The sequence below is a fragment of the Bos taurus genome, chromosome 11 (assembly GCF_002263795.3).
Source record: "Bos taurus isolate L1 Dominette 01449 registration number 42190680 breed Hereford chromosome 11, ARS-UCD2.0, whole genome shotgun sequence".
NCBI lineage: Eukaryota > Metazoa > Chordata > Mammalia > Artiodactyla > Bovidae > Bos > Bos taurus.
The window spans coordinates 102,991,376-103,014,786 of record NC_037338.1 but is presented as its reverse complement, the minus strand read 5'-3'; the positions used below and the strand labels follow the sequence as shown (position 1 = coordinate 103,014,786).

Sequence of the window (23,411 nt, the reverse complement as noted above, 5' to 3'; positions counted from 1 at the left end):
CCGGGAAGGGGCGGCAGGGTGGCTCTGCCCTCCCCCGCCCCACCCACACCCTGCAGACTCTTCCCAGGAAGCAGTACCTGCCCGCGCACTGACCTCCTGTCTCTGCAGTGTGTGTGGAAGTGCTCTGAGGTGACCCTGCTCCAAGGCTGCAGCCCCCACCCCCTCACCACCCTGTTGTGGGCACTGGGTGGAGGGGTCAGTGAGCGCAATCCCATTCTCCCAACCTCAGCAGAGGAAGAAAGACGCCTTGTCTTTCTTGAAGAAAGAGCTCCTCTTCCTAGCCCCGCCCTGCTGCAGAAGTGGCTGAAATCCTGATACTAGAGTGGTTTTGTTTAGCAAACAAGGAGCATGCAAAGTAGCTCCCCCGTGTGTGTGTGTGTGTGTGTGTGTGTGTGTGTGTGTGTGTGCCCATCCTCTGGGAGGTGCAGGCTCACTCCAGGTGAGCCTGACTCTGCTGTGTGGCTTTGGGCAAGTTTTCTTCCCTCTCTGGGCCACAGGGTCCCCATGGATGGGAGGAGAGGCTGGAGCAGGGGTCTCCAAGGGCTCCAGCGGCTCCAGTGGATCGGCTGCCAGAGGCTGTCAGACTTCAAGAGCAAGACCTGCAGGCCAAGGATCTGAAAGCCTGCCGAGGAGACCAGACCACCTTCGTATGCAAATCCCAAGCCTCCACCCCACCCTCCACACACCTGACGGGCTTGTGCAGGGGAATTCTTGCTAAAGTAAACAGGAAGGGCCTCTACAATGAAGTACGCCAAGGGGTCCTGCCCAGCCAAACCCAGAGCCTGGGAGCCCAGGGATTTACCATTCCCCAGGGGCCTCAGAAACCTCTAGACTCACCGTGGAGGACAGCAAACAGATGTCATTGGGAAGAAAGGCAAACAGAGACTCAAAGAAGACGTGGATCCAATGACCCCAGCTCTGCACTTACCCTCTGGGTGACCTTGGGCAAGATGAGTGACCTCTCTGAGCCTCATTTACACCCTCTCTGTAACGTGGGATAGCGACACCTCCTTTGCCGAGGGCCATGTGGGTCAGAGACAATGTCAGGCAACCTTGGGCCCAGCTTGGCACCCGGAAGTGACTCATTCAGAAGTGTTCATCGCACTGGGCCAGGCACTGGCTTGGTGCTGAAAGCCAGAGCCCAGAGGGAATTCCTTCTAGCAGAGAGGAAGCTTACCCACAGATAACTACTAGTCCAGGTTCGGTGTGTTCTGAGCTGTAAGCAAGGAGCCCAAGGAGCTCAGTGTGTAGCAGCAGGAGAACTCTGGCTGGAATGACCAAGGCAGGCTTCCTGGAGGAGGCAGCACTTGAGCAGGCCTCGTAGGACAGCCTGGACTTCAAGAGGGCATGTTCATGCCCTGGCAGCACTTCCCATGTGCTGGGCCCTGCTCACTGCTGTACAGGCATGGCCTCAGGGGATCCTCTGACAGCCCACAGGGAGGACGCTACATTCATCATTTTACAAAGGAAAATCTCACGGCTAGTGGGGGGCCACACCAGGCTTAATGTAATCATATCTGCTAAGTCTCTTCTGCTGTATGAGATAACAGCCACAAGTTTCAAGGATGAGTCGTGATATTGTTTTGGGGGGCCATTCTTCTTCTTTTAAACTTATTTTAAAAAATTAATTTATTTATGGGCTACGTGGGGTCTCCCTTGCCGTGTGCAGCTTTTCTCCAGTTGTGGAGCAGGGACTCCTCATTGCAGTGGCTTCTCTTGTTGCAGAGCACCAACTCCAGGGCACACAGGTTTCTATATTTGCAGCACGCCGGCCGAGTTGCTCCAAAACATGTATGAGATCTTCCCTGCCCAGGGATTGAACCTGGGTCTCCTGCATTGGCAGGCAGATTCTTTACCAGTGGGCCGCCAGGGAAGACCCCGGGGGCCTTTATTCTGCCTACCATGGTGATTCCATTAAGGACCTTGCTATGGGAAGGGTCTCCCGGGTGATCCAGGTGGGGCCCAACATGATCACAAGGGTCCTTACGAGAGAGAAGCCAGCAGGTCAAAAGCAGAGGAAGGAGGTCACCTTTCTCTGGAGGTGACCAGATGCAGTCTGGAGATGGAGGAGGAGACCATGAGCTGAGGGATACAGGCAGCCTCTAGATGCTAGAAAAAAAGAGACAACAGAGCGTCCCTCAAAGTTTCCAGAAGGAACCAGCTTACTGACACCTTGACTTCTAGCCCCATGAGACGTGCTTTGGATTTCTGACCTCCACATCTGTAAGAGACTGCCTTTGTGTTTTTGTTTTAATTTTTTGGCCATGCTGTGATCCCTGGGTTGGGAAGATCCCCTGGAGGAGAACATGGCAACCCCCTCCAGTACTGGAGACTCCTCATGGACAGAGGATCACAAAGAGTCAGACACGACTGAGTGACTAAGCACCACACAGCGCGTGGCATGCAGAATCCCAGCTCCCAGACCAGGGATTGAACCTGCACCCTTTGCATTGGAAGCCACCAAGTTGGCGGTGACTTGTCACAGCACTCACAGGACACTGAGAGCGCCCCCAGCTGCACCCACCTGGCTCCTGCCTGCCGTCTTGCCACAGGGGTCTCTCGTGGCTCTGCCCAGCACTTACCAGTTTGGTCTCTCAACGTGTCTGTGAGCGACTACAGAGCTTTCTCTGCTTTTCGAGACTGCACCATCCCTCCCCAAAGCCTCAAGCACTAGCTCATACCCCGTAGGCACTGAACAAATGCTGGTCAAATGTAAGTAAAGGGGTGTCTTTATTTACAGCTGTTGAGAGGAGCAGGCTTCTGACAGCAGTAACTGCTGGTTTCCCCGTGGCTGCAGTGCCCATCAGAAGTGGGGATCAGCTGGTACATTGGCTGAAGCAGAGGGGTGCTAGGCCTCCCACTGAGGTGGGAGACGGCTCTGACCATCTGTGGCGGCCAGGAGGAGGCCTGCTGAAAGCCAAGCTGACCCGATCCCTGGGGGCAGCAAATAGGGGAGGATTTCTCTGGGCCCGCCTGGGGCTACTCTGGCCTCCTGGGCTCTGACAGGGTCGGCACTGAGCTCCTGGGCCTGCAGACAGCATCGGCTTGGAAAAGACCAGCTGCCACACTTTGCGGCAGGGGAAATGTCGGTCCAGAGAGGGAAAGTGACTTGCTCGAGCTCACACAGCAATTTGAGTCTGGAAACAAGTTTGATGAGTCCTGTCCAGGGCTGCCTCCAGGAGACTGGGGATCTGGGTGTGTGAGCCTGGCCTCTCTCCAGGTGGCATGGTCTCGGGGCCGGCAGGCCGGCGGGGAGCCGGGCTCGGGGCAGCCTCACTTGAGGTTGTGCTGGCTCTCACGGTGCCGTCGCAGGTCCACTTTGCGCTGGAAGCCCTTGGCGCACAGCTCACAGCTGAAAGGTTTGAAGCCTGTGTGCTTCCGGCTGTGGGTGATGAGGTTGGAGCTCTGGCTGAAGGCCTTCCCACACACCTGGCACTTGTGTGGCTTCTCACCTGCGGGGCAGCAGAGACAGGGTCAGGATCGCCCGGGGCCAGGTGCCCTGCATTTGTTCTCTGGGACTTTATTATGTTTAATCTCACATTTGCTTTTGAAAATTATTAGAAAAGGGCGGCAAGAAAAAGTCTGACAACCCACCCCTTCCAGGGAATTGTATTCCAGTTTTAGGGGTAGGGACCGGGTCCACTTTGTTTATCAATGGAGCCCAGCACCTGGCCTGGGGCTCTGCACAAAAGAGGCACTGGCTAACAGCTGAGGAATGAATGACTGGGGGAATGGATGAATGGAGATGCGAATGAACGGATGGCTGGAGGGGTGAATGGATGATAGAAGGAATGGATGACCGGCTCTGGGAGGAATGAATGAGTGGAGGAACGAATGCATGGTGGGAGGGATGAATGAATGATAGAATGGGAAATAGAGCGAATGTGGAAGTGAACTGGGGAATGAATGGATGACAATGGGGAAAGGATGAGGGGAGGAATGAATGAATGAGTATCTGGGGGGATGAATGAATGACAAATGGGGAATGAATGAGTGGAGGAAGGAATGATGGCGGCAGGAGGAATTCGCCTGCCGCTCTCTCTTCTACCCGTGGGTCACAGTGCTGACACTTTGCTCTCTCCTTCCGGTATTTTTTCTGTGCATTTTCTTTCCTTTAAGCAGCACAGCGTCCAGCCCTCCTGTCGGAGGGGAGCAGCCTTCCCTGTCAGCCTGACACCTGTCCGCCCTTCTGCCAGCCAGGTCCTAAGGCCTGGACCTTCGAACAGTGATCGGCGGGGATGCTCAGAGGTTCGGCCTAGGCCCTGGGGGTCGCTTGGAGGGGCTGGAGGGCCCCGGGCGGGTGAGGGGCCGTGGGGCAGAGCGGAGCCCAGGCCTCACCAGTGTGGATATAGGTGTGCTTCTTCATGTCAGACTTCTGGTGGAAGCGCTTGCCGCAGAACTGGCAGGGGTAGGGCCGCGTGTCCGAGTGGATGAGCAGGTGTGTGGACAGGGTGGACGAGCGCTTGAAGGCCTTGCCGCACATCCGGCACTCGAAGCTGCGCTCCTGCCGGAGGAAACGAGGCCCCGGGGGGTCAGGTGGGGCCTCGCGGCCCGGGGCTGCCAAGCTGGGCGCAGGACTGGACCCGGCCGGGATCCCCTGAGGAACAGGACACTCCGTTGGGGTGGCCTCGAGGAGCAAGACGCAGGGGGCCCCCCATTCCTGCCCCTCCCAGGAGTGGCCGAGGCCTGGCGGCCTGGCGTGTCCTGCTGGGGAATCCTCCCTTGTGGTTTGCTTAAGAGTCTGAATTCTGGGGGCCCCGACTCTGGCTTCTGCCTCTTACTCGCCACATGACCTCAGGCAAGTCATTTAACCTCCCTGAGACTCAGTTTCCTCATCTGTACATTGGACTAGTGAGTAGTGACCTCAAAGGGTCATTGGGAGGATGGGAGGTCGAGAACTGAGCCGGCAGCTGGCGTGACTGTGGACGTGATCACAAAGGGACGCTCTCACCATCCTGGCCTGTTTCTCCACCTGCACTTTCAGATCTACCCAGGTGTTAGCCCTCAGGTCAGTTTCAGGCGCTTTCCCTGGAATGGGATTCTGAAGAAGGGATCTTGGCATCAGGCAGGGCTAAATGGATGAGATGAGCATTTAAATCTGACTCCCGGATTCTAAGAGTCAAGGGCCTCAAAGGTGAGAAATCTGCCCTGAGCGCCCAGAAGGCGGGGTCGTTCCTCAGTGTCCCAGACACCCACCTGAAATCCCACCCAAGCCCCTAGCCTCTTCCAGTTGCACGCAGGGCCAGCCTGGTCCATCAGGGACTGTTAAGGGCAGGTGATGGGCACCCAGATCAAGGAGGCAGATGATAAGGGGTCCCAATCTGTCACTCTCAGAGGCATGGAGAGAGACCCACCCCGAGCGCCCTAGGATTCCTGGGGAGAGCACCGGGGCTCGGGTACTCGGCCAGCTGCCCACCTGGGAGTGGACGTGTGTGTGCTGTTCCAGGCTCACGGAGTGGCCGAAGGTTTTCCCGCAGACGTTGCAGGCGAAGGGCCGGGTCCCGCTGTGGGAGCGGCGGGCGTGCACTTCCAGCCCATGGGGGGTGGAGAACACCTGCGGGTGGGGGCAGAGGGTGAGGCCCGGGGGCTGCGGAGGGGAGAGGGTGCCCAGCTCGGCCATAGGTGGACATACAGAGGAGGGAGCAATCCTGCGAGCACTGGATTGCTGACTGCTGGCATGTGCTGTGCGTCCTGGGAAGGTCTCTTTGCCTCTCTGTGTCTGGCTTTCCTGGCTATAGAATGGCGTGGGAAGGGGGTCTGGAAGGCCCCTTCTGGCCCTGTCTGGAGGCTGAATTGCCTGGTGGTTAAGAAACGGGAGTTGGGCAGAGCCAGGTGGGAATGGTGATTCTGATATCTACTTGCTGTGTGTTCTGGGCAAGTGACTCAACCTTTCTGAACTTGAGCCTTTCATCCACCTCCTGGAGTTCATGCACGTCGAGTGCTTAGCACAGGGCCTAACACATGGTCAGGGCTCAGAGTGATGACGAAGACGAACACTGAATTCTTGATCCCCAGAGGACCCGAGTCACAGCACAGGGGGTGCCCAGCTATGGACACTCGTGGCTGCCAGGGTGCTGGGGAGGGGGTGCGAGTGGGGCCCAGCCGCCCACCTTGCTGCATTTGATGCAGTGGTACGCGTCCATCCCCGGGGAATAGTGGAGGCTGAAGTCCAAAGGTGGCTCGGCGCTGGGCACCAGAGGGCTGCCATACAGGCTGACGGAGCGCTCCAGGAAGGCAGACTGCATGGTGGAGGGGGCCTGCCGGTAGCTGTGGCCGTAGGAGGAAGCCAGGGTGTCCCAGGAGAAGCTGGGCTTGTAGAACGGGGGTGAGTCAGAGGAGGGCGAGTCCCCATCCTGGGGTCGGGACGTCACAGCAGGTCCTTCTGTGGAGGGTGGGATGCTCATCGAGTGGTGATGCTAAGAACAGGGTGCCCGCTCCCCGCCACCCTCCACCATGACCCCATGCGGAGGCTTTGGTGTGCAGCCCAAATTATTTACTGCTGGTGCTCACTGTGACTCCTTGAATTTTCAGTCTAGAAACGCATCCCAACCCCTGCAGAGCGCCCACCTCGCCCACTGTGTGGGCCTGCCCACCACACGGGAGTTCTCATCTGGGAATAAGCTCGCTGTCCTGGAGGGATCCAAGCAGAAGCCAGAGAGCCCGGACTGTCGACCCTTCCTGACCCCACAGCTACAAGGGACCTTGCTTCCTCAAGCCTGTCCACCCTCTAAGTCCCCTTGCGCCCGCTGCGGAGAGGCGGGGGCCCTGGGCTGGGCACCTGGGCCGGAGGCCAGCCGGGTCATCGAGCTCTGCTCCAGCTCCAGCTGCGGCTCCCGTTTGAGGTCCGTCCAGTCCAGGCGCTGGTTTGGGAACAGGGAGCTGAGGACGGGGCTGATGCTCGGTACCTGGTCCCTGGCCACTGTGGGGGAGACAAGACAGTCAGACTTTAGCTCTGCTTAGAGGTCTGGTAAGAGTAGTGGGGTGGGGGGACACCAGAGAGACCCACTGTGGCTGCTCCTGGAGACTCACACACAGGGGCTTCTACCCAGGATGCTGGGAGCAGGGCGGAGACCAGGAGGAGCCCTCCCACCCCCTGGAGAGCTCCATTTTTCCAAGCACCCAACTTCAGCTCTGGATCAGCCCTCCGATCACAAATCACATGTCAGCTGCTGAGGACCAGATCCAATCAGGATGCGGTCATCACTCCCTCTGGGTGAGAAGAGATGGTGCAGCCATCCATTCATTCATTCATTCAACCAGCATTTACTGAGCTCCTCCTGATTCCAGACTTGGAAGAGCGGCTACTTCCAGATGGGATGTTCCTGCCTCCCCCTCTCACGGGGCAGGGAGGCCAGCGGGTGCGGCCTCGGACCAGCCTGGGCTCTGACTCACCAGGGCCAAGGGCCAGCGGCCAAAGCAGCTCATCCTCCCGGGTGCGGGGCTGGTGGTAGGTGTGAGCCTTCTTGCTCTTCACCAGGAAGGAGCGTGGCATTGTCAGTGGGTGCCCCACACCTACCAGGAGAGACGGTAAGAAGGGTTAGGGGGGACAAGAGGAAAATGCTCCTTTACGTTTCAGGGCCTCCTCCTAAAATCAGAACCTGTTGACTTGGGTTGGATGAGTGTGCCTGCGTGTTCAGTCACTAAATCGTGTCCGACTCTTTGCAACCCCGTGGTCGCCCCTCAGGATCCTCTGTCCATGGGATTTCCCAGGCAAGAATATGGGAGTGCATTTCCACTTCCTCCTCCAGTGGATCTTCCCAACCCAGGGATTGAACCCGTGTCTCCTTCATTGGCAGGCGGGCTCTTTACCTCTGAGACAGCAGGGAAGACTCTTAAAGGGGCTTGAACAGTGTCCTCTTAAAGTTCGTGTCCACCCGGAACCTGTGACTGTGACCTTGCTTGAAGATAGGGTCTTTGTAGATGCAATCAAGTGAAGCTGAGGTCACACTGGGTTCGGTGAAACCCTAGATTCAATATGATTCGTGTCCTTCTAAGAAGAAGGAAATTTGGACACATGACCCAGACACGCACAGGAAGAAGGCCGCGTGAAGACGGAGGCAGAGGTTGGAGGGATGAAACCCCAAGCCAAGGATGACTGGCCACCACCAGAAGCTAGGAGGTCTGAAACAGACCATTCCTCAGAACATCCAGAAGGAGCTGATTTTGCCGACATTGACTTTGGATTTCTAGACCCCAGAACCCTGAAATAATCCACTCCTGTGTGTTAAGCCACCTGGTTTGTGAGTTTTGCTTTAATATTTATTTGTATTGATTTAGTTACTTCCCTGGTAGCTCAGATAGTAGAGCGTCTGCCTATAATGTGGGAGACCTGGGTTCGATCCCTGGGTCAGGAAGATCCCCTGGAGAAGGCAATGGCAACCCACTCCAGTACTCTTGCCTGGAAAATCCCATGGATGGAGGAGGGTGGTGGGCTGCAGTCCATGGGGTCACAAACAGTCGGACACGACTGAGCGATGTGACTTTCACGCCAGTTGGCTGCACCAGGCCTCAGCTGCAGCTTGCGGGATCTTTGATATTCAGTTGTGGCATTCCGGACCCAGTTCCCTGACCAGGGATCGAACCCAGGCCCCCTGAACTGGTAGTGCTGAGTCTCAGTCACTGAACCACCGGGGAAGTTCTGGTGCTTCGTTACGGCAGCTACAAAGCCTAACGCCCCTCACTGCTCTCTGGCTGGGAAACCAGTACACTCCCTTCTAGAAGATCCCAGACCAGATTGCTCCTGCCGCATATTGAGTTGCGCTAGGAAGAGAGAATGAAGGCCAGGGGTACCTCCGTTTGTGACCCACTGTGGACCCTGCGCCCAGAAAACTGCTTCCACATCCCACTGGGGTCTGCATTCAGAGACTGTGGAAACTTGCTTTCTGAGCTCGGGTTTGGGAGTCAGATGCTCGTAGGCTAGAATCTCATAACCCATAACCTCTCTGGACCTGTTATCTTTTCTGTAAAGTGGGGCCTCCGGGTTCCCGGCGAGCCCACTGTATGCACTCAATGCCTATCAGAGGGGAGCCTGGCAGGTGGGCTGCAACGGGGGAGGCCACATCGATTGCAAAACCCGCACGATCATGTGAGTCGAGAGCTGATGCCGCCCTTGTCCACCGCCCAGCCCAGAGCCTGCTCCCCAGGGAAGGAGGGGCCTTTTCTCTCTCCCTGTGGGTGGAGGGGATGGTTGGAGTTGTGTGCGGGGTTCAAGGCCCAACGCTGGAGGCCTGAGGTCATTTTGTGCACACAGAGGAAGAAGTCAGTGTCCACCAAGTCCGGGGACTGAGCACTGGGCAGCCCAGGCCCAGCACTCAGCCCGTGGGTCAGTGGCCGGGGCAGGGGCAGAGCCAGGCTAGCCTGACTGTCCGGTCTTCCTGGCTTCGGGTGCAGAGCCCTCTGGGGCACAGAGCAGCTCCGGTCCCTGCCCCCCACATGTTTCACCTCCCAGATCCCAGCCATGAGGGTCTCCTGAGGGCTCCCGGAAGACAGAGCATCATCATGTGGTCTTCCATCTGCCCCACCCCCAGGCCCGCGTGGGCAGAAGTTGGGAGGCATTATTCAGTCACTGCTGGTCTGACAGCGGCTCTGCTTGGGCCTGGAGGAGGAGTCACGCTGGGCAAGGCTGCGGGCGTGATAGGGCCAAGCGCGGGAAAAAGAGCGCGGGAAACAGCTCGCGGGGAGCTCCAAACAGCAGCAAGGCTCTGGGCGATAAGGCCGTGGTCCGGGTGGGGGGCTGGGAGCTGGCAGATTAGAGGGTGCTTGGAGCCCTGCCTGGGGAGTCGTCCCCATCACCCCTTCCCCAAGGGGACGATCCAGAGCAGGCACCAACCGTGCCCAGCCCACCTACCCCTCTGGGAGCAGCAGGAGTCTGGGCCTTGGCCGGTCCGCCCTAGGGGCCAGGCTCAGGCCCAGCCCCACCTTAATGGAAGCCTCAGTGTCCAGATCTGCTGAATGGGGACCACAAACCAACCTCCTGGGGCTGCTGGGCTGAAAAAGGACCGTTAATTATTCCAAGCGTGTAAGGGGCCCGGCGTGGTGCCTGGGGGGCCTTGGCCTGTGGAGCAGAGGCTTGGTGGGGGCGGGCACCACGTGGTCCTGGTGGGTCAGGTGGCATCCCCCGTGCCTGGGCTGAAGCCAGCAGGCATGGTTGGGCGTGAGCCCTGATTGGGAGCCAGACATGCGCCAAGCCCCTCCCCTCTGGGCCCTGAAATGAGGGGGTGGGACCTGAAGGCCTCCGGGGTCCTGTCCAGCTGTCAGATTTTGACCTCAAAGGCAGGGCCGGCCTGCCGTCTTCCCCAGGCTGTGGGGCAGCCGCGGCCGCCTTATCTTCCAGCGACAGTCTTCTTCCTCCTGCCTCCCTGTCTCCCTCCACTCAGGGCTCCCCACACCCCCTCTTCCTTCCCCCTTCTAACTCTTGGCTTCGGGAGCACCCCCCTCCCTGCCCCCAGAGGAGGCCAGACACCTCTACACTCTGGGGGCAGGCTGGAGGGGCTGGTTCCCATCGCCTTTTGTTCTGGGGGGAGCCTCCAAGACCGTGTCTTTCAATCAAAAGATGATTAAAAAAAAAAACAAACATAGCATTTTATTAGTCGATCGACTAGAACCAGAGATGCTGTTAGAGCCGCTGAGCTAGAATACAGGGGCCTACTTCTTGCAGCCTCACTCCCATAAGCCTGGCCTGTGAGCTGAGTAGCTATGACCCCATTTTACAGAGAAAGAGTTGAGGCTTAGAGACTGGCTCAGGGTCCCAGAGCAAGGTGCAGCTGGACTCGAGGTCCACCTCCCAGGCCTCCGTGCTCTTGGCCATCAGACCACAGGGTGGTCACTGTTTCAGGACAGAGGGAACTGAGCTGACAAGCCAAGGAGGAAACCCGGACAGCATGGGGTCATCGACTCTGACCCCCACCAGGCGAGGGAGGCACTGATCATTGTCTCGGGTCACAGGGGGCCGCCCAAGGCTGACAGAGCCACGTGGCTGGTCCAGGGCCTCGCAGCGGGGCCGGGCCCATTGTTCCTGCCCTGCGGGGCCTGGACTTCTGGCCCCGTGCTCTGCTGGACTGAAGATCGCCTGCCTGGAGCAGGGAAGGGAAGGCTCCCTGGAGGGGCAAGAGTGGGGATAGGGGAGAGTCAAATTCTCTATCTTTGGTCTTTTTAGGAACCCAGTCGGGCCCACCTAGGTTCATGAGGAGTCTGGGGTGGAGAGGCTGGCAAGAGAACAGACTTCTTTTAGGAAGCTTCCAGGACCACTTGGGCTCAACCCGAGGAGACCCTCGAGGTCAGCTGATGGGAATTCAGGTGGTAACACAACGGCACTTCTGGGATTTGGGGGCACTTAAAGGGAGCAAGGGGGTCCCCGTTTCTGGGGTTCCCCGGATGGAGGAAGGCTTCTCGAGGCCTACTCTAGCGGTACCCACTGCCCACCGCCTCCCCCGCCCTCCCTAGAACATTCTCTCCGCTAAGCCCAGCACAGCGACAGTGGCACAGCCAAGCCCACAGCTGAGCCATCAAGCTCTCCGTGGGGGCCAAATGCACCCAGAGAACTTCCTTCTGGCCTCTGTGAGCTGAGTTTAAAAAAAAAAAAAAACAGGAACCAATCACCTATACTATAGTTAATTAACAACCACACCGTTTTGATTCACACGAACCTGTTCTGAGAAAGAACTAAGAGCAGAGATTGTGAAAGAAGACCAAGATTTCTTCATAAAGCAGAGGCCTTGATGGTATCGGGGCCTCCGGAAAGAGCCTCGTTGTTAATATCTCTTCAGAAAGCCCCAGTCCTGATAGAGGGTCCCCCCCCAGCCCTGGCCCCAAGTCAGAATCTCGGCCAGTGCTTCTGAAGGGGGGCAGCCCTGCACCCCGACTTCCACATGGAGCCAGAGCAGCTGGCCTGGGGTTTCCACCCAAGGCACCTCCTGTGCGGCCGAATCGAATCGGGTTCTGTGACCTTGAACTTGACCCCGTCTGCCGCCAACCTGGGGCTTGGTTTTCCTATCTCTCAAAAGGACGGTTGGACTAAGAGATTTCTAAACTTCCCTTTCGCTCTAAAATCCCATGCTGGGGTTCGTTGTCTCTGAGCGCGGGTCTGACCCACCTTGACTGAGAAACTCATCACTCGGGTTCCCTTTTTGGGAGGGTTGAGAAAGCCTCCGTTGTTTCTCAGCGTCTGCTAGGAGGGACCCCTGGACTTCCTTTATGTCTGAAGACATGACTCAAGGGGAAACAAACAAACAAACAAACAAGCCACTCGTTCCATGTAGGAGGCAGGGGGCGTGAGTCCTGGTCCCTCTCGGGGCCCCAGCAGAGAGTGGTCATTAGTTCTACGGGAAATTTGGAAGGATCTCAAAAGCCTCTTTGTAAGTTCAGAGAATGTAATGTCAAAAAGGATCCCTGGTGTTCCAGTAGCTAAGACTAAGAGCTCCCAATGCAGGAGGCCCGGGTTTGATCCCTGGTCGGGGAACTAGATCCCACATGCTGCAACCCAACACAGCCAAATTAAAGAAAAAAAAAAAAAGAATGGATGAATCCACCTCTGGGTATATACCCCGAAGAATTGCAAGCAGGGATTTGAACAGATATCTGTACCCCCATGTTCATAGCAGCGTTATTTACAATAGCCAAAAAAGGCGGAAACAACCCAGATGCCCGTTCATGGATGAATGGATAAACGAAATGCAGTCTAGACATAGAAAGGGAGTATTATTCAGTCTCCAAAAGAAAGGGGATACTGACCTATGCTACAGCATAGATGAACAATGAGGTCATCATACTACTTGAAATTAAGTCAGACACAGAAAGACAAATGCTGTGTGATTCTACTTATGTGAGTTACTTAGAGTAGTCCAGTTCAGAGACAGAAAGTAGCAGGGTGGGGGCAGAGGCTGGGGGGAGGGAAAAACGGGGAGTACCTGTGCAGTGGGTAAGAGTTTCGGTTTTTTGCAAGATGCAAAACGTTCTGTAAGTGGCCAGTGGTGGCCAGTGGTGGCTGTGGCACCACAAGGTGAATGCACCGAACGCCACTGAGCCGGCCAGTCCAAAGATGGCTCAAACGGCCAGCTTCACGTTACGTGTCATTTACCTCAATAAAAACCAAAGGGACTGAGCAAAACATTTCCCCAGCACCTCTACATGAGAGACTAAGCAGCTCCATGGATTTGAATTCCTTGAAACAAAGGAACAAAAACCCCTTTAAGACTGAGGAGGGGTCAAGTTTTCTCTTGTTTCTGAAAAGGGTTGAGAGGTTGTGTCACAGTGAAGCATCACATATGATCAGGCTGGTTTTCCCAGGTTGGGGAGGGGGGCTGGCGATCTGACTCCTAAGACTCTCCAGTTGAACCCCCTACCCCACCCCACTGTCCTGACAGCCTGAAGGGAATGCTCTGCCCTGGTTTTGAGTGGCTCCATCAGTCAAACCTAACCAGGTAGAGCTCTCTGGTGGTCCCCAAGAACTTTCTACTGAGAAACTGATATTCTGACCCCTAAAACTTTTTTTTTTAATTTTGGCTGCTTAACTTGCCAGATCTTAGATCCCCAACCAGGGATGTGATCGAACCCGTGCCCCCTGTAATGGAAGCATGGAGTGCTAAGCACTGGACCTCCAGGGAACCCCCTCTGCCCACCAAATCTGAGTTGGAAGAAACCTCACACGTCTTATGCAAAGAATCCTTTCCAAACCACCTCTGAGGACCAGAAACTTGCCCCTTCACTAAGACTGAAATCTTTTTTTTTAATGAAATTTTATTGGAGTATAGTTGCTTTGGGGGGCGATGGGAGCCATGCTGCAGAGCATGTGAGATCTTGGTTCCCCGACCAGGGATTGAACCAGTGTGCCCACGCACTGAAGACTGGAGTTTAACCACTGCTGGGGAAGTCCCTGAAATCTTCTACCCATTGTTCACTAAGAAACGTGTAGGGGGTGAGCCCACGTGGGCAGGTGCAACTCGCCTGGCTTCCAGGTTAATTCGTGCACCCGTCCCCACCACGGTATCTCATGAACACCGTGGACGTTCTTCCCAGAAAAATGTACACAGGCATATATCCACAGTGATTCTGTGCACTGCCCCCCTTAACAAGCCCCAGTTTAGAGCGAGTGCCTCTCCCCATGCAGATTCTGTCTTGGCTTTTCCATCAAAATTAGGTAGAAGAGGCTGAGGCACCATCTCTCCCCGTGTCTTGTTCCTGGAGGCAGGGTGGTGGTGGGGTGGTACAGTGGAGATGGCAGCCTCCCCCTCCCCTGAGGGGCTCTGATGAAAAGAGCCTCCCTCTCCAAGTGAACCCTCTCCCGGGATCTTTGATGAAAGTTGCCTGGGACTCTGGGTGCTGAAGCTTTGCTGAAAGTTGCCTGGGACTCTGGATGCTGAAGCTAGGACTCCATTCAGAGTCCTCAATCCCACACTCTCTCATTTCACAGCCAAGAAAGGCTCAGAGTGTCCTGGGGACAGACCCAGTCCGAGCCCACAGGTGGTGGACAGCGCGGGGCACCTCCACGTGTGACTCGCCTCGCCTGTCCGGGTCCCTGGGAGAGCTGAGGTGTGGGTATGACACTGTGCAGGCAGGTGACCTCTGTCAGCCTAAAATCAAATCTTCAAAGGGTGTTCATGGGACTTCCCTGGTGGTCCAGCAGTTAAGACGCCGAGCTTCCGCTGGTTCGGGTTCGGGTTCTATCCCTGGTCGGGGAAACTTAGGGCCAAACCAGCAAACAACAACAAAAACATCCCCGGTGTTCACGCACAGTTGGAGGAAGGTAATTCCTACCAGGTGCGCGGGCTGGAAGCATCTCAGCTAAGACTGCTTCCTTGCCATCTCTTCTCCTCTGGGCTCAAGAGCTGAAAGCCACATTCCACAAAAGAGATTTTTTCCAGCCCACCTTAGTCTTCCGAGGACTGCCAAAGGGATTAGGTAACCTATTTGGAAACAATCTAAGTGAGATACGCAAATTTCAAAAGGAGAGGCAGGGGCTTCTCCGCACTCACCTGTCCAGAGCCGGTCTGCGGGAAGAACCTGGCTGCGTCTCGCTGCGTATCAGCACCACCGGGTCAATTCGTGACTCTCGGCACAAATAGATACTTCTCCTTTTTTTTTTTTTTCCCCACCCTCTGTGTGTGTGTGTGTGTTTTCCTCTTCTGTTCCCCTCCCTGATTTTCAATCTGATTATTTGTGTCAAAATCTGGCGGCGAGGGAACAGCCAATGGAGACAGCGCCAGAGTGTGGAGCTCTATTTGCTTATCAAAGCTCTCCAGGACTCCCCATTCTCTTCCCTAACCCTTCACTCCGGGAGCTGCACTCTCTCTACGGAAATTTTTAACAACTTGTGGATTTTAACAGTGATGGCTAAATCCTTAAAGTTTTAAAAAGTGAAGTTGAAATACAACATTTACTTAAAAACCTGATCTTGAGTAGAGAACTCATTGAGTTAGTCTCTTTCTTTCCTTCTTTCTTTCGCTTTCTTCCCCTTTTTACTTCTTCTCTTTCTTCTCCTTCCTTTCCATCCTCCCTTCCTTTCTTTCTTCTCCTTCCCTTCCTCTGCCCCTCTGTGGACTCAGCTTCCCCAGCGCTCTCCTAGGAAGCCCCTGGCTGGCGCTGCTGCAGACTGCTTTTAGAGGGGCCCCCTCTTGTCCTCGCAGAAGTCGCCGTAAAGAAAAAAAAAAAAAAGTCAAAATTCACGCGTCCCCAGCCTTGACCCTAGATTGAGTGAGGAGCAGCGGGCGTGGTACTGAGCGTGGGCGCTTCCCGCATCGCTGGGACCCTCAGCCGCCGGGCGCACCGGGCGGGCTGCGCTCCGGTCCCAGGGCCCGCGTGTGCTGCCACCTGGTGGCCGAGGCGGGCACGGGCGGGGCTGGCCTCCAGGGGTCCCGGCCCCCGCGGGAAGGCTGGGAGGGCCTGTGGGGGAAATTCCAGCCCCTTTGGCACAGACGTTCCTTTAAACTTCCCGCGGGGAGACATGGGTTCGATCCCTGGGTCGGGAAGATGCCCTGGAGAAGGAAATGGCAACCCACTCCAGCACTCTGGCCTGGAGAATCCCATGGACGGAGGAGCCTGGTGGGCTACAGTCCATGGGGTCGCAAAGAGTCAGACACGACTGAGCGACTTCACTGGCACAGGGGCCCACCCCGACCCCCCTGACCTCCTTCCTCCTCCTCGGCCCCTCAAGCCTCCTCCTCCGGCTTACGGGATGGCTGGTTTGTTTCAGGAGGTTTTGCATACGGGGAGAACTCACAGAATAGAGCACTGTTAGGCTGATTTGCATGGTCTGCCAGCCAGCCGCGCTGGACAGATTGTGTTTCCCTCCTAAAGAAAACAAGTTTGGCGACAGGAAGCCCCGACCCAACTGGAGGCCAAGGTCCGAGTTGGAGAGAAAGAGAGGCGGGGTTCGGATGGGAGGTCTCACTGTGCAGGGCCGGAGGGCAGAGAGCGCCAGCCCTCGGGCCCCCGGTCAGTGCCTGGCTCCCAGGTCTGAGGGTCCACAGGCCACCGGTCTCTCTTCTTGGTGGAGAGAGAGTAGTGGCAAAGCCTGGAATTTTCTCTGCATCCTGTATTTTGCCCACAGTCACCTGGAACTGTTTGTCGTTATGCAGAAAATTTGACAAATGGTTCAAGGACATGAAGAAAAGCAAAAGATAGGGAATCCCCTGGTAGTGCAGTGGTTAGAACTCTGCTTTCATGGCCAAGGGCCCAGGGAACTGAAATCTCACAAGCCGTACAGTGTTCCACCCCCCAAAAAATTTTTTTTTAGAAAAATGATTACATTAGAAATAAAAAAGTATTAACTAATTCAAGGACTTGTCCCTTAATTTATTTCATTATACACATATGCTCACATTTTGCTACTGTTAATTAGCTGATCTTTTTCCTTCCCCCACTGAATGTTATTTTAAATACCGCCTAAATTTTCTTGTGGCTTTTATTAACATGTTTCATGAGTTCAGTTTTTCATGACTTACCTTACCCTCCGCTTCCTCCATTTGGGCCATTTAGTTGCGTGGGGTATTTTCTAGTGTAAAGCTGTTGTATCAGGCATGTGCAGCTAGCTGTTGTCCTGAGATGTAATCCCACTTGGGGTCCTTCTCCCCCTTGAGTAACCAACTCAGGGATTCCCTTCTTAGACCAGGATCCCAGCTTGCAAGCAAAGGCAAGCCTTCCCTAGAGCCACCCGTGCGTGTGTGTGTGTGTGTGTGTGTGTACACTCAGTCGTGTCCGACTCTTTTTCGACCCCATAGACTGTAGCCCTCCTGGCTCCTCTGTCCATGGGATTCTCCAGGTAAGAAAATCGGAGTGGGTTGCTATTTCCTCCTCCTGGGGATCTTCCCGACCCAGGGATTGAACCTGCGTCTCTTGTGTCTCCTGTATTGGCTGCTGCTGCGTAGTCGCTTCAGCCGTGTCCGACTCTGCAACCCCATGGACTGCAGCCCTCCAGGCTCCTCCGTCCATGGGACTCTCCAGGCAAGAATACTGGAGTGGGTTGCCATTTGCTTCTCCAATCTTTGACTAGACAGACTTTTTGTCGGCAAAGTGACGTCTCTGCTTTTTAATACGCTGTCTAGGTTTGTCATAGCTTTCCTTCCAAGGAGCAAGCGTCTTTTAATTTCATGGCTGAAGTCACCGTCCTGACTTCCTTATGTTTCTCCTCAGCCAAAATTTGGTCATTAGGTTTAAGAGAATACTTATAGGCGGAATCTTTAGCACTATGCCAGCTGGGAAGCCCAGAGCCACCTGGGGCCCCCTCTGTGGGACAGCAAGAGTTCAGGACCCCAGAGCCTGAGCACATCAGCTGAAGCTGGGAGGCCCCTGGCAGCCTCCTCACGCAGGCTCCTGCGGCTGAGGCCCCAGCCTCCAGACCTCGTCCAGGACTGCCTGCAGAGACAACACCACGCCCTTCAGTAGGCAGCCCTAGAGATGAAATGCCCTCACTGGCCCCTCTCCAGGGCCCGGTCACACCAGCGCCCTTGCACCCACTCATCCATCATTCACTCACTCCAGGTCTGTTGCTACCTTTCACAGATCAGGTGCCTCCTCCTCTCCCCTCCTGCCAGCTAAAGCTTCCAGAATAAAAGCCCACAGACTGGGTGACTCAAATAACATTTATTTCTCACAGAGGCTGGGGAGTCCAAGGTCAAAGTGCCAGCAGATCCAGTCTCTGCTGAGGACAGGCTTCCTGGCTTGTAGACGGCCACCTTCTAACTGAGTCCTCACGTGGCAGAGAGAAGGAGAGCTCTGGCCCCTCTTCCTCTTCTTTTGAGGACACTAATCCCATCCTGGGGGTCCCAACCTTGTGGCCTCATTTACCTTACTCATAAACCCACTTGCCTTCCAAAGTCCCCACATCCAAACACCGTCACATTCATTCATTGACACGGGAATGGGGGGAGACACAGACACTCGGCCCATTACATCCTTTAGCTAATGCATGTTTATTCAATACATATTAGGTACCGCATGCTAGGGTTTCAAACAAGAACCAGACAGGAGCCCCAGTGAGTTTCTCCTTTGTCTAGCAGGTGGGACAGAATACACTGAAAGTTGTAATTTGGGGTAATAAGTGCTGCGATATAAACATGGTTTGCATGAAAGCGAACCGCGTGCTGCAGTCCACGGGGTCACAAAAAGTCGGACATGACTGAGCGACTGAACTGAACCGACCTGGGCTTGACTGGTGGCTCAATTGGTAAAGAATCCGCATGCGATGCAAGATGCTCGGGCGCCTGGTTGGTGTGGTTGTGGGCGCGCACCACTGCTGCGCCCGAGTGGCAGGCAGTGTGGGGCTCCCTGCACCCCAGCTGCCTGCAGCTCCTGTGCTTGGACAGAGCCTCCCAGTCTCCCTGAATGACTGAGTCACCACAGCACTGCGATGGGTGCTTTTCCAGCACCAGGAGGCAGGTCGAGGAGGATGGGGGTGGGGAGACAGCCTCTGGACGCCCCATACCCACCCACATGGCTAAGACCACCTGGTCCATCCTCAGGTTGCAGGAGCAGGTGGGCTCAGCTCCTGTTTGCTGCATTCTGTGGCCGTCGTAACCCGAGGCCATGAAGGTACCCAAGGTCACACAGCTAATGCCAGCTGGTGCCAGGACCACAGCCTGAACCCTGCCGCCCCCCAGGCAGAGCCCAGGTGAGCCTTGCCAAGGTCAGTGTGTGGCTGTTGTCTGCTGAGACAGGAGTCCACAGGGTCCCTACCCTCAGATCGCTGCTGGTCTCATTAAGAAGCAACTGGTCTTTTCCCTCCCCCCACTGAGTGTTATTTTGTTTAAATACCGCCTAAATTTTCTTGTGGTGTGGGGAAATGGACCCAGACTTGGAGAGTTAATGAAAGGAGTGACATCTAAAATTGACACCAGACTGAGTTAGTTGGGTAGGGAAGGATGTACAAGAGTTGGAAGCCAGGACCTTCAGACAAATGACAGCGGCCAAGTCCAGCGTGAGCGGAGGAGGCGACCGAAGGGAGGGGAAGGAAGGATAGGACATTCAAGAGATGAGCCTAGAGGGACTTCCCTGGTGGGCCAGGGGCTGAGACTCTGAGCTCCCAATGCAGGGGACCCAGGTTCATCCCCGGTCAGGGAACTAGATCCCACATAGTGCAACTAAAGATGCCACCTGTCGCAGCAAAGACCAAAGAGCTCACGTGCTGCAACCAAGACCCCCTGGAGCCAAATAAATACATAAGTTGTTGTCGTTCAGTCACTCCGTCATGTCCAACTCTTTTCGATCCCAAGGACTGCAGCACGCCAGACTTCACTATCCTTCACTATCTGCCATAGTTTGCCCAAACTCATGTCCATTGAGTCATGGACATGGTGATATTATATAACCATCCATCCTCTGTTGCCCCCTTCTCCTCCTGCCATTAATCTTTCCCTGCATCAAGGTCTTTTCGAATGAGTCGACTCTTCACATCAGGTGGCCAATGTATTGGAGCTTCAGCTTCAGCACCAGTCCTTTCAATGAATATTCAGGATTGATTTCCTCTAGGATTGACTGGTTGGATCTCCTTGCAGTCCAAGGGACTCTCAAGAGTCTTCTCCAACACCATAGTTCAAAAGCATCAATTCTTCGGCACTCAACCTTCTTTATGGTCCAACTCTCACATCCATTCATGACTACTGGAAAAAACATAGTTTTAACTATACAGACCTTTGTCAGCAAAGTGATATCTTTGCTTTTTAATATGCTGTCTAGGTTTGCGTTGTTTTCCTAAATAAGTATTGAAAAAAATAAAAGCATCTGCCTTCCAATACAGGAGAAACGAAGCGAAAGTGTTAATCACTCAGTCGTGCCCGACTCTGTGACCTCATGGACTGCAGCCCACAGTCTCCTCTGTCCGTGGGATTCTCCAGGCGAGGATACTGGAGTGGGTTGCCATGCAGTTCTCCAAGGGGATCTTCCTGACCCAGGGATCGAGCCGAGATCCCCCACATTGCGGGCAGATTCTTTACCATCTGAGCTAGCCGGGAAGCCCCCCAATACAGGAAATGTGTGTTCAGTCCTAGGCCATTGAACTAAGATCCCAGATTCCTCATGCCGTGGGCCAACAAAGCCCTAGCACCCACAACTAGAGAAAGCCTGAACGCCGCAACAGAGACCTAGCACAGCCAAATTGTAAAAAGAGAGAGAGAAATGAGCCTCGAGAATAAGTAGCCGCAAGACAAGAAGATTCCTCTCCGGTTGAAAAACCTTCAATGATTTTCCTTTACCTAACAGGACAAAAAAACCTCAGCTTCAGAACCGAGCATTCAGTATATTCACAGCATCAGAACTCTTTCAAATGACAGCACTTTTTCCGATGCAAGTTGCAGAAACCTGATTTAAACTGGTTTAAGAACAACAAAACAATGTCTTTCATGTCACTGAAAAGTGTCTACTTCAGGTGTGGTTGGATCCAGATGCTCAAATGCTACCACCTGGCTTCAGCCTCAGGACCTTTGCGTCTGCTGTCCCCTCTGCTGGATGGCCTAACCCCAGGTCTTCCCATGGCTGACTCCTTGTCATCCAGGTCGTGGCTGAAACGTCACCTCTGTGGCCAGATCTCCTTGGACACCAACTACAGCGGGACCTTCCCATCCCAGGCACTTTCTGCTTCATCGGCCTTGCTCTTCTTGACATTCATAATTTTCTGAAAATATCTTGCGGATTTCTTTCCTTTTTATTTATTTTGGGGCCTGACTGCCCATAAGGAATGTGAGCACTACGAGAGCAGGGGTTGCATTTGCCTGGCTCACAGCTGAATCTCCAGTGCTTAGACCAGTGGATGGTAGACACTGATGGCGTATTTATAGAATGAATGGATGGATCAATCAATGCATGAATATCTTACTTGCCATCTCTCAGCTTTGCTCTATCCTGGGGCTGAGATCCCCAACATTACTAGCTGCAGTCTATAAGCTTAGAAACTCCCGTGGAAAGATAGATGCTTTCTCAATAGTTTCAGTAAGAGGCCAGGGGCTGACTCTAATTGGCCCATCTCTGCGCCATTCATTATGGCAGAAGGAGGGATATGGGCCTCTCATTGGCCAGGGCTGGCCAACTTTCTGTTAAAACCACTCCAGAGTGGGAACAGGGCTTTGGCAAGCAGACAGAAGAAGACCATATAGATTGAATAAGGACACAGAGATTGAAGGCAAAAGGAGAAGGGGGCAGCAGAGGACAACATGGCTAGATAGCATCACCAACTCAATGGACATGAATCTGAGCAAACTCGGCTAGATAGTGGAGGACAGGGAAGCCTGGCATGCTGCGGTCCATGGGATCGCAATGAGTCACAAATGACTTAGTGACTGAACAACCACAACAGAATAAGGCCAGCAAGGTGTTTGGGGAAGCCTCCACTTTCTAACCATCCTGCTCACCTGAATATGTTGTATCCTTTTCCGCTGGAGATTGTTGAGTGAAGGGAAAAAAACCCCAAAACAACGCACAATCTAAAAGTTGAGAATTATGTTTTATCTGGAAGACGCAAGCCTGAGAGACAGCCTCTCAGCTCTGATGGATTGTTTCAAAGAGGAACCAGGATACGTAAGAGTTTTTGCAAGAACAAACAAAAAACACCCAGGCAGTTGAATGTCAAAAGATGACTGCTAATTAAAGAAAGTCCAGACGTCTCAAGCTAATGAATTTAGTGCTTTTCTATGTATGGGAAGAAGCAAGAGTCTGGGTTTAATGAAACTATTCCTTTGATACGCATCCTAACTCTCTCGGGCCAGTACCCTGGTTTTCTCCATCCTGAGTCCCCTAGGGGGCACCCTGGGCAGCTGGCTTGGTGACCACAGCGTGCTCTGTTTACTGATACGGCAGGCGTGCCATATCAGTTTACCAATATCTGTTTACTGATGTTCTGTGTCCACCGGACCAAATTCCAACTCCTGCCTTTGCCCTTCCTGTTCCTCCGTCTGGAATGTCCTTTCTCTTCAGTCTGCACCTTCAAGAAGCCTTCCAGATTCCCCACAATCTCTGAGGTCACCTGTGGTATAAAGGATTTGGCCCAGCCATGACAACCCTTGGATTCTTGTCTCTGTCCATCATCATGGGCACTCAATAGATTCTTATTTATTTTTCGTTGTGCTGAGTCTTAGTTGCTTCACAGGCTTTTCCCTAGTCGCCTAGAGAGGGGGGCTATTCTCCAGTTGGGGTACTCATTGCAGGGTTCTCATTGCAGGGGCTTCTCTTGTTGAAGAGCTCAGGCTCTAGGGCGGGTGGGCTTCAATAGCTGCGGCTCCTGGGCTTCAGAGCGCAGGCTCAGCAGTGGTCACGCAGGGCCTTAGTTGCTCTGGGATACATGGGATCTTTCCAGATCAGGAATCAAACTCATGTCTCTTGCACTGGCAGGCAGATTCTTTACCCCAGAGCCACCACGGAAGCCCCTCAGTTGCTTCTTAATAAGACCAGCAGCGATCTGAGGGTAGGGACCCTGTGGACTCCTGTCTCAGCAGACAACAGCCACACACTGACCTTGGCAAGGCTCACCTGGGCTCTGCCCGGGGGGCGGCAGGGTTCAGGCTGTGGTCCTGGCACCAGCTGGCATTAACTGTGTGGCTTTGGGTACCTTCATGGCCTCGGGTTACGACGGCCACAGAATGCAGCAAACAGGAGCTGAGCCCACCTGCTCCTGCAACCTGAGGATGGACCAGGTGGTCTTAGCCATGCGGGTGGGTATGGGGCGTCCAGAGGCTGTCTCCCCACCCCCATCCTCCTCGACCTGCCTCCTGGTGCTGGAAAAGCACCCATCGCAGTGCTGTGGTGACTCAGTCATTCAGGGAGACTGGGAGGCTCTGTCCAAGCACAGGAGCTGCAGGCAGCTGGGGTGCAGGGAGCCCCGCACTGCCTGCCACTCGGGCGCAGCAGTGGTGCGCGCCCGCAACCGCACCAACCAAAAGCCCGAGCGTCAAGGGAGGCAGCAGTGCACAGAGTCGCCACACGGTGGCGCTCCT

At 54.7% G+C, this 23,411-nt stretch overlaps 1 protein-coding gene and 1 long non-coding RNA gene across 4 annotated transcripts; one reads left to right on the top strand and one right to left on the bottom strand.

Moving 5' to 3' along the window:
* Positions 1-2,712: 2,712 nt before the first annotated feature.
* GFI1B (growth factor independent 1B transcriptional repressor) lies at positions 2,713-15,057 on the bottom strand. Of its 3 annotated transcripts, NM_001192920.1 has the most exons (8): positions 14,970-15,057; positions 7,810-7,964; positions 7,393-7,512; positions 6,779-6,919; positions 6,111-6,382; positions 5,417-5,554; positions 4,339-4,504; positions 2,713-3,452 (listed from the first exon to the last, which is right to left on the bottom strand). In NM_001192920.1, the coding sequence occupies exons 3-8, from the start codon at positions 7,490-7,492 to the stop codon at positions 3,274-3,276; spliced, it is 996 nt and encodes a 331-aa protein (NP_001179849.1). In that variant the 5' UTR covers positions 7,493-7,512; positions 7,810-7,964; positions 14,970-15,057; the 3' UTR covers positions 2,713-3,273. The 3 variants fall into 3 exon arrangements, with proteins under 3 accessions (NP_001179849.1, XP_024854687.1, XP_059747347.1); XM_024998919.2 differs by lacking the exon at positions 7,810-7,964 and having other exon boundaries at positions 2,714-3,452; positions 4,339-4,597; positions 14,970-15,034; XM_059891364.1 differs by lacking the exon at positions 14,970-15,057 and having other exon boundaries at positions 2,714-3,452; positions 4,339-4,597; positions 7,810-7,889.
* On the top strand, positions 6,339-7,812 carry LOC132346644 (uncharacterized). The gene is made up of 3 exons (XR_009496568.1): positions 6,339-6,842; positions 7,050-7,213; positions 7,577-7,812. It is a non-coding gene; the product is annotated as an uncharacterized lncRNA (long non-coding RNA).
* Positions 15,058-23,411: the final 8,354 nt, after the last annotated feature.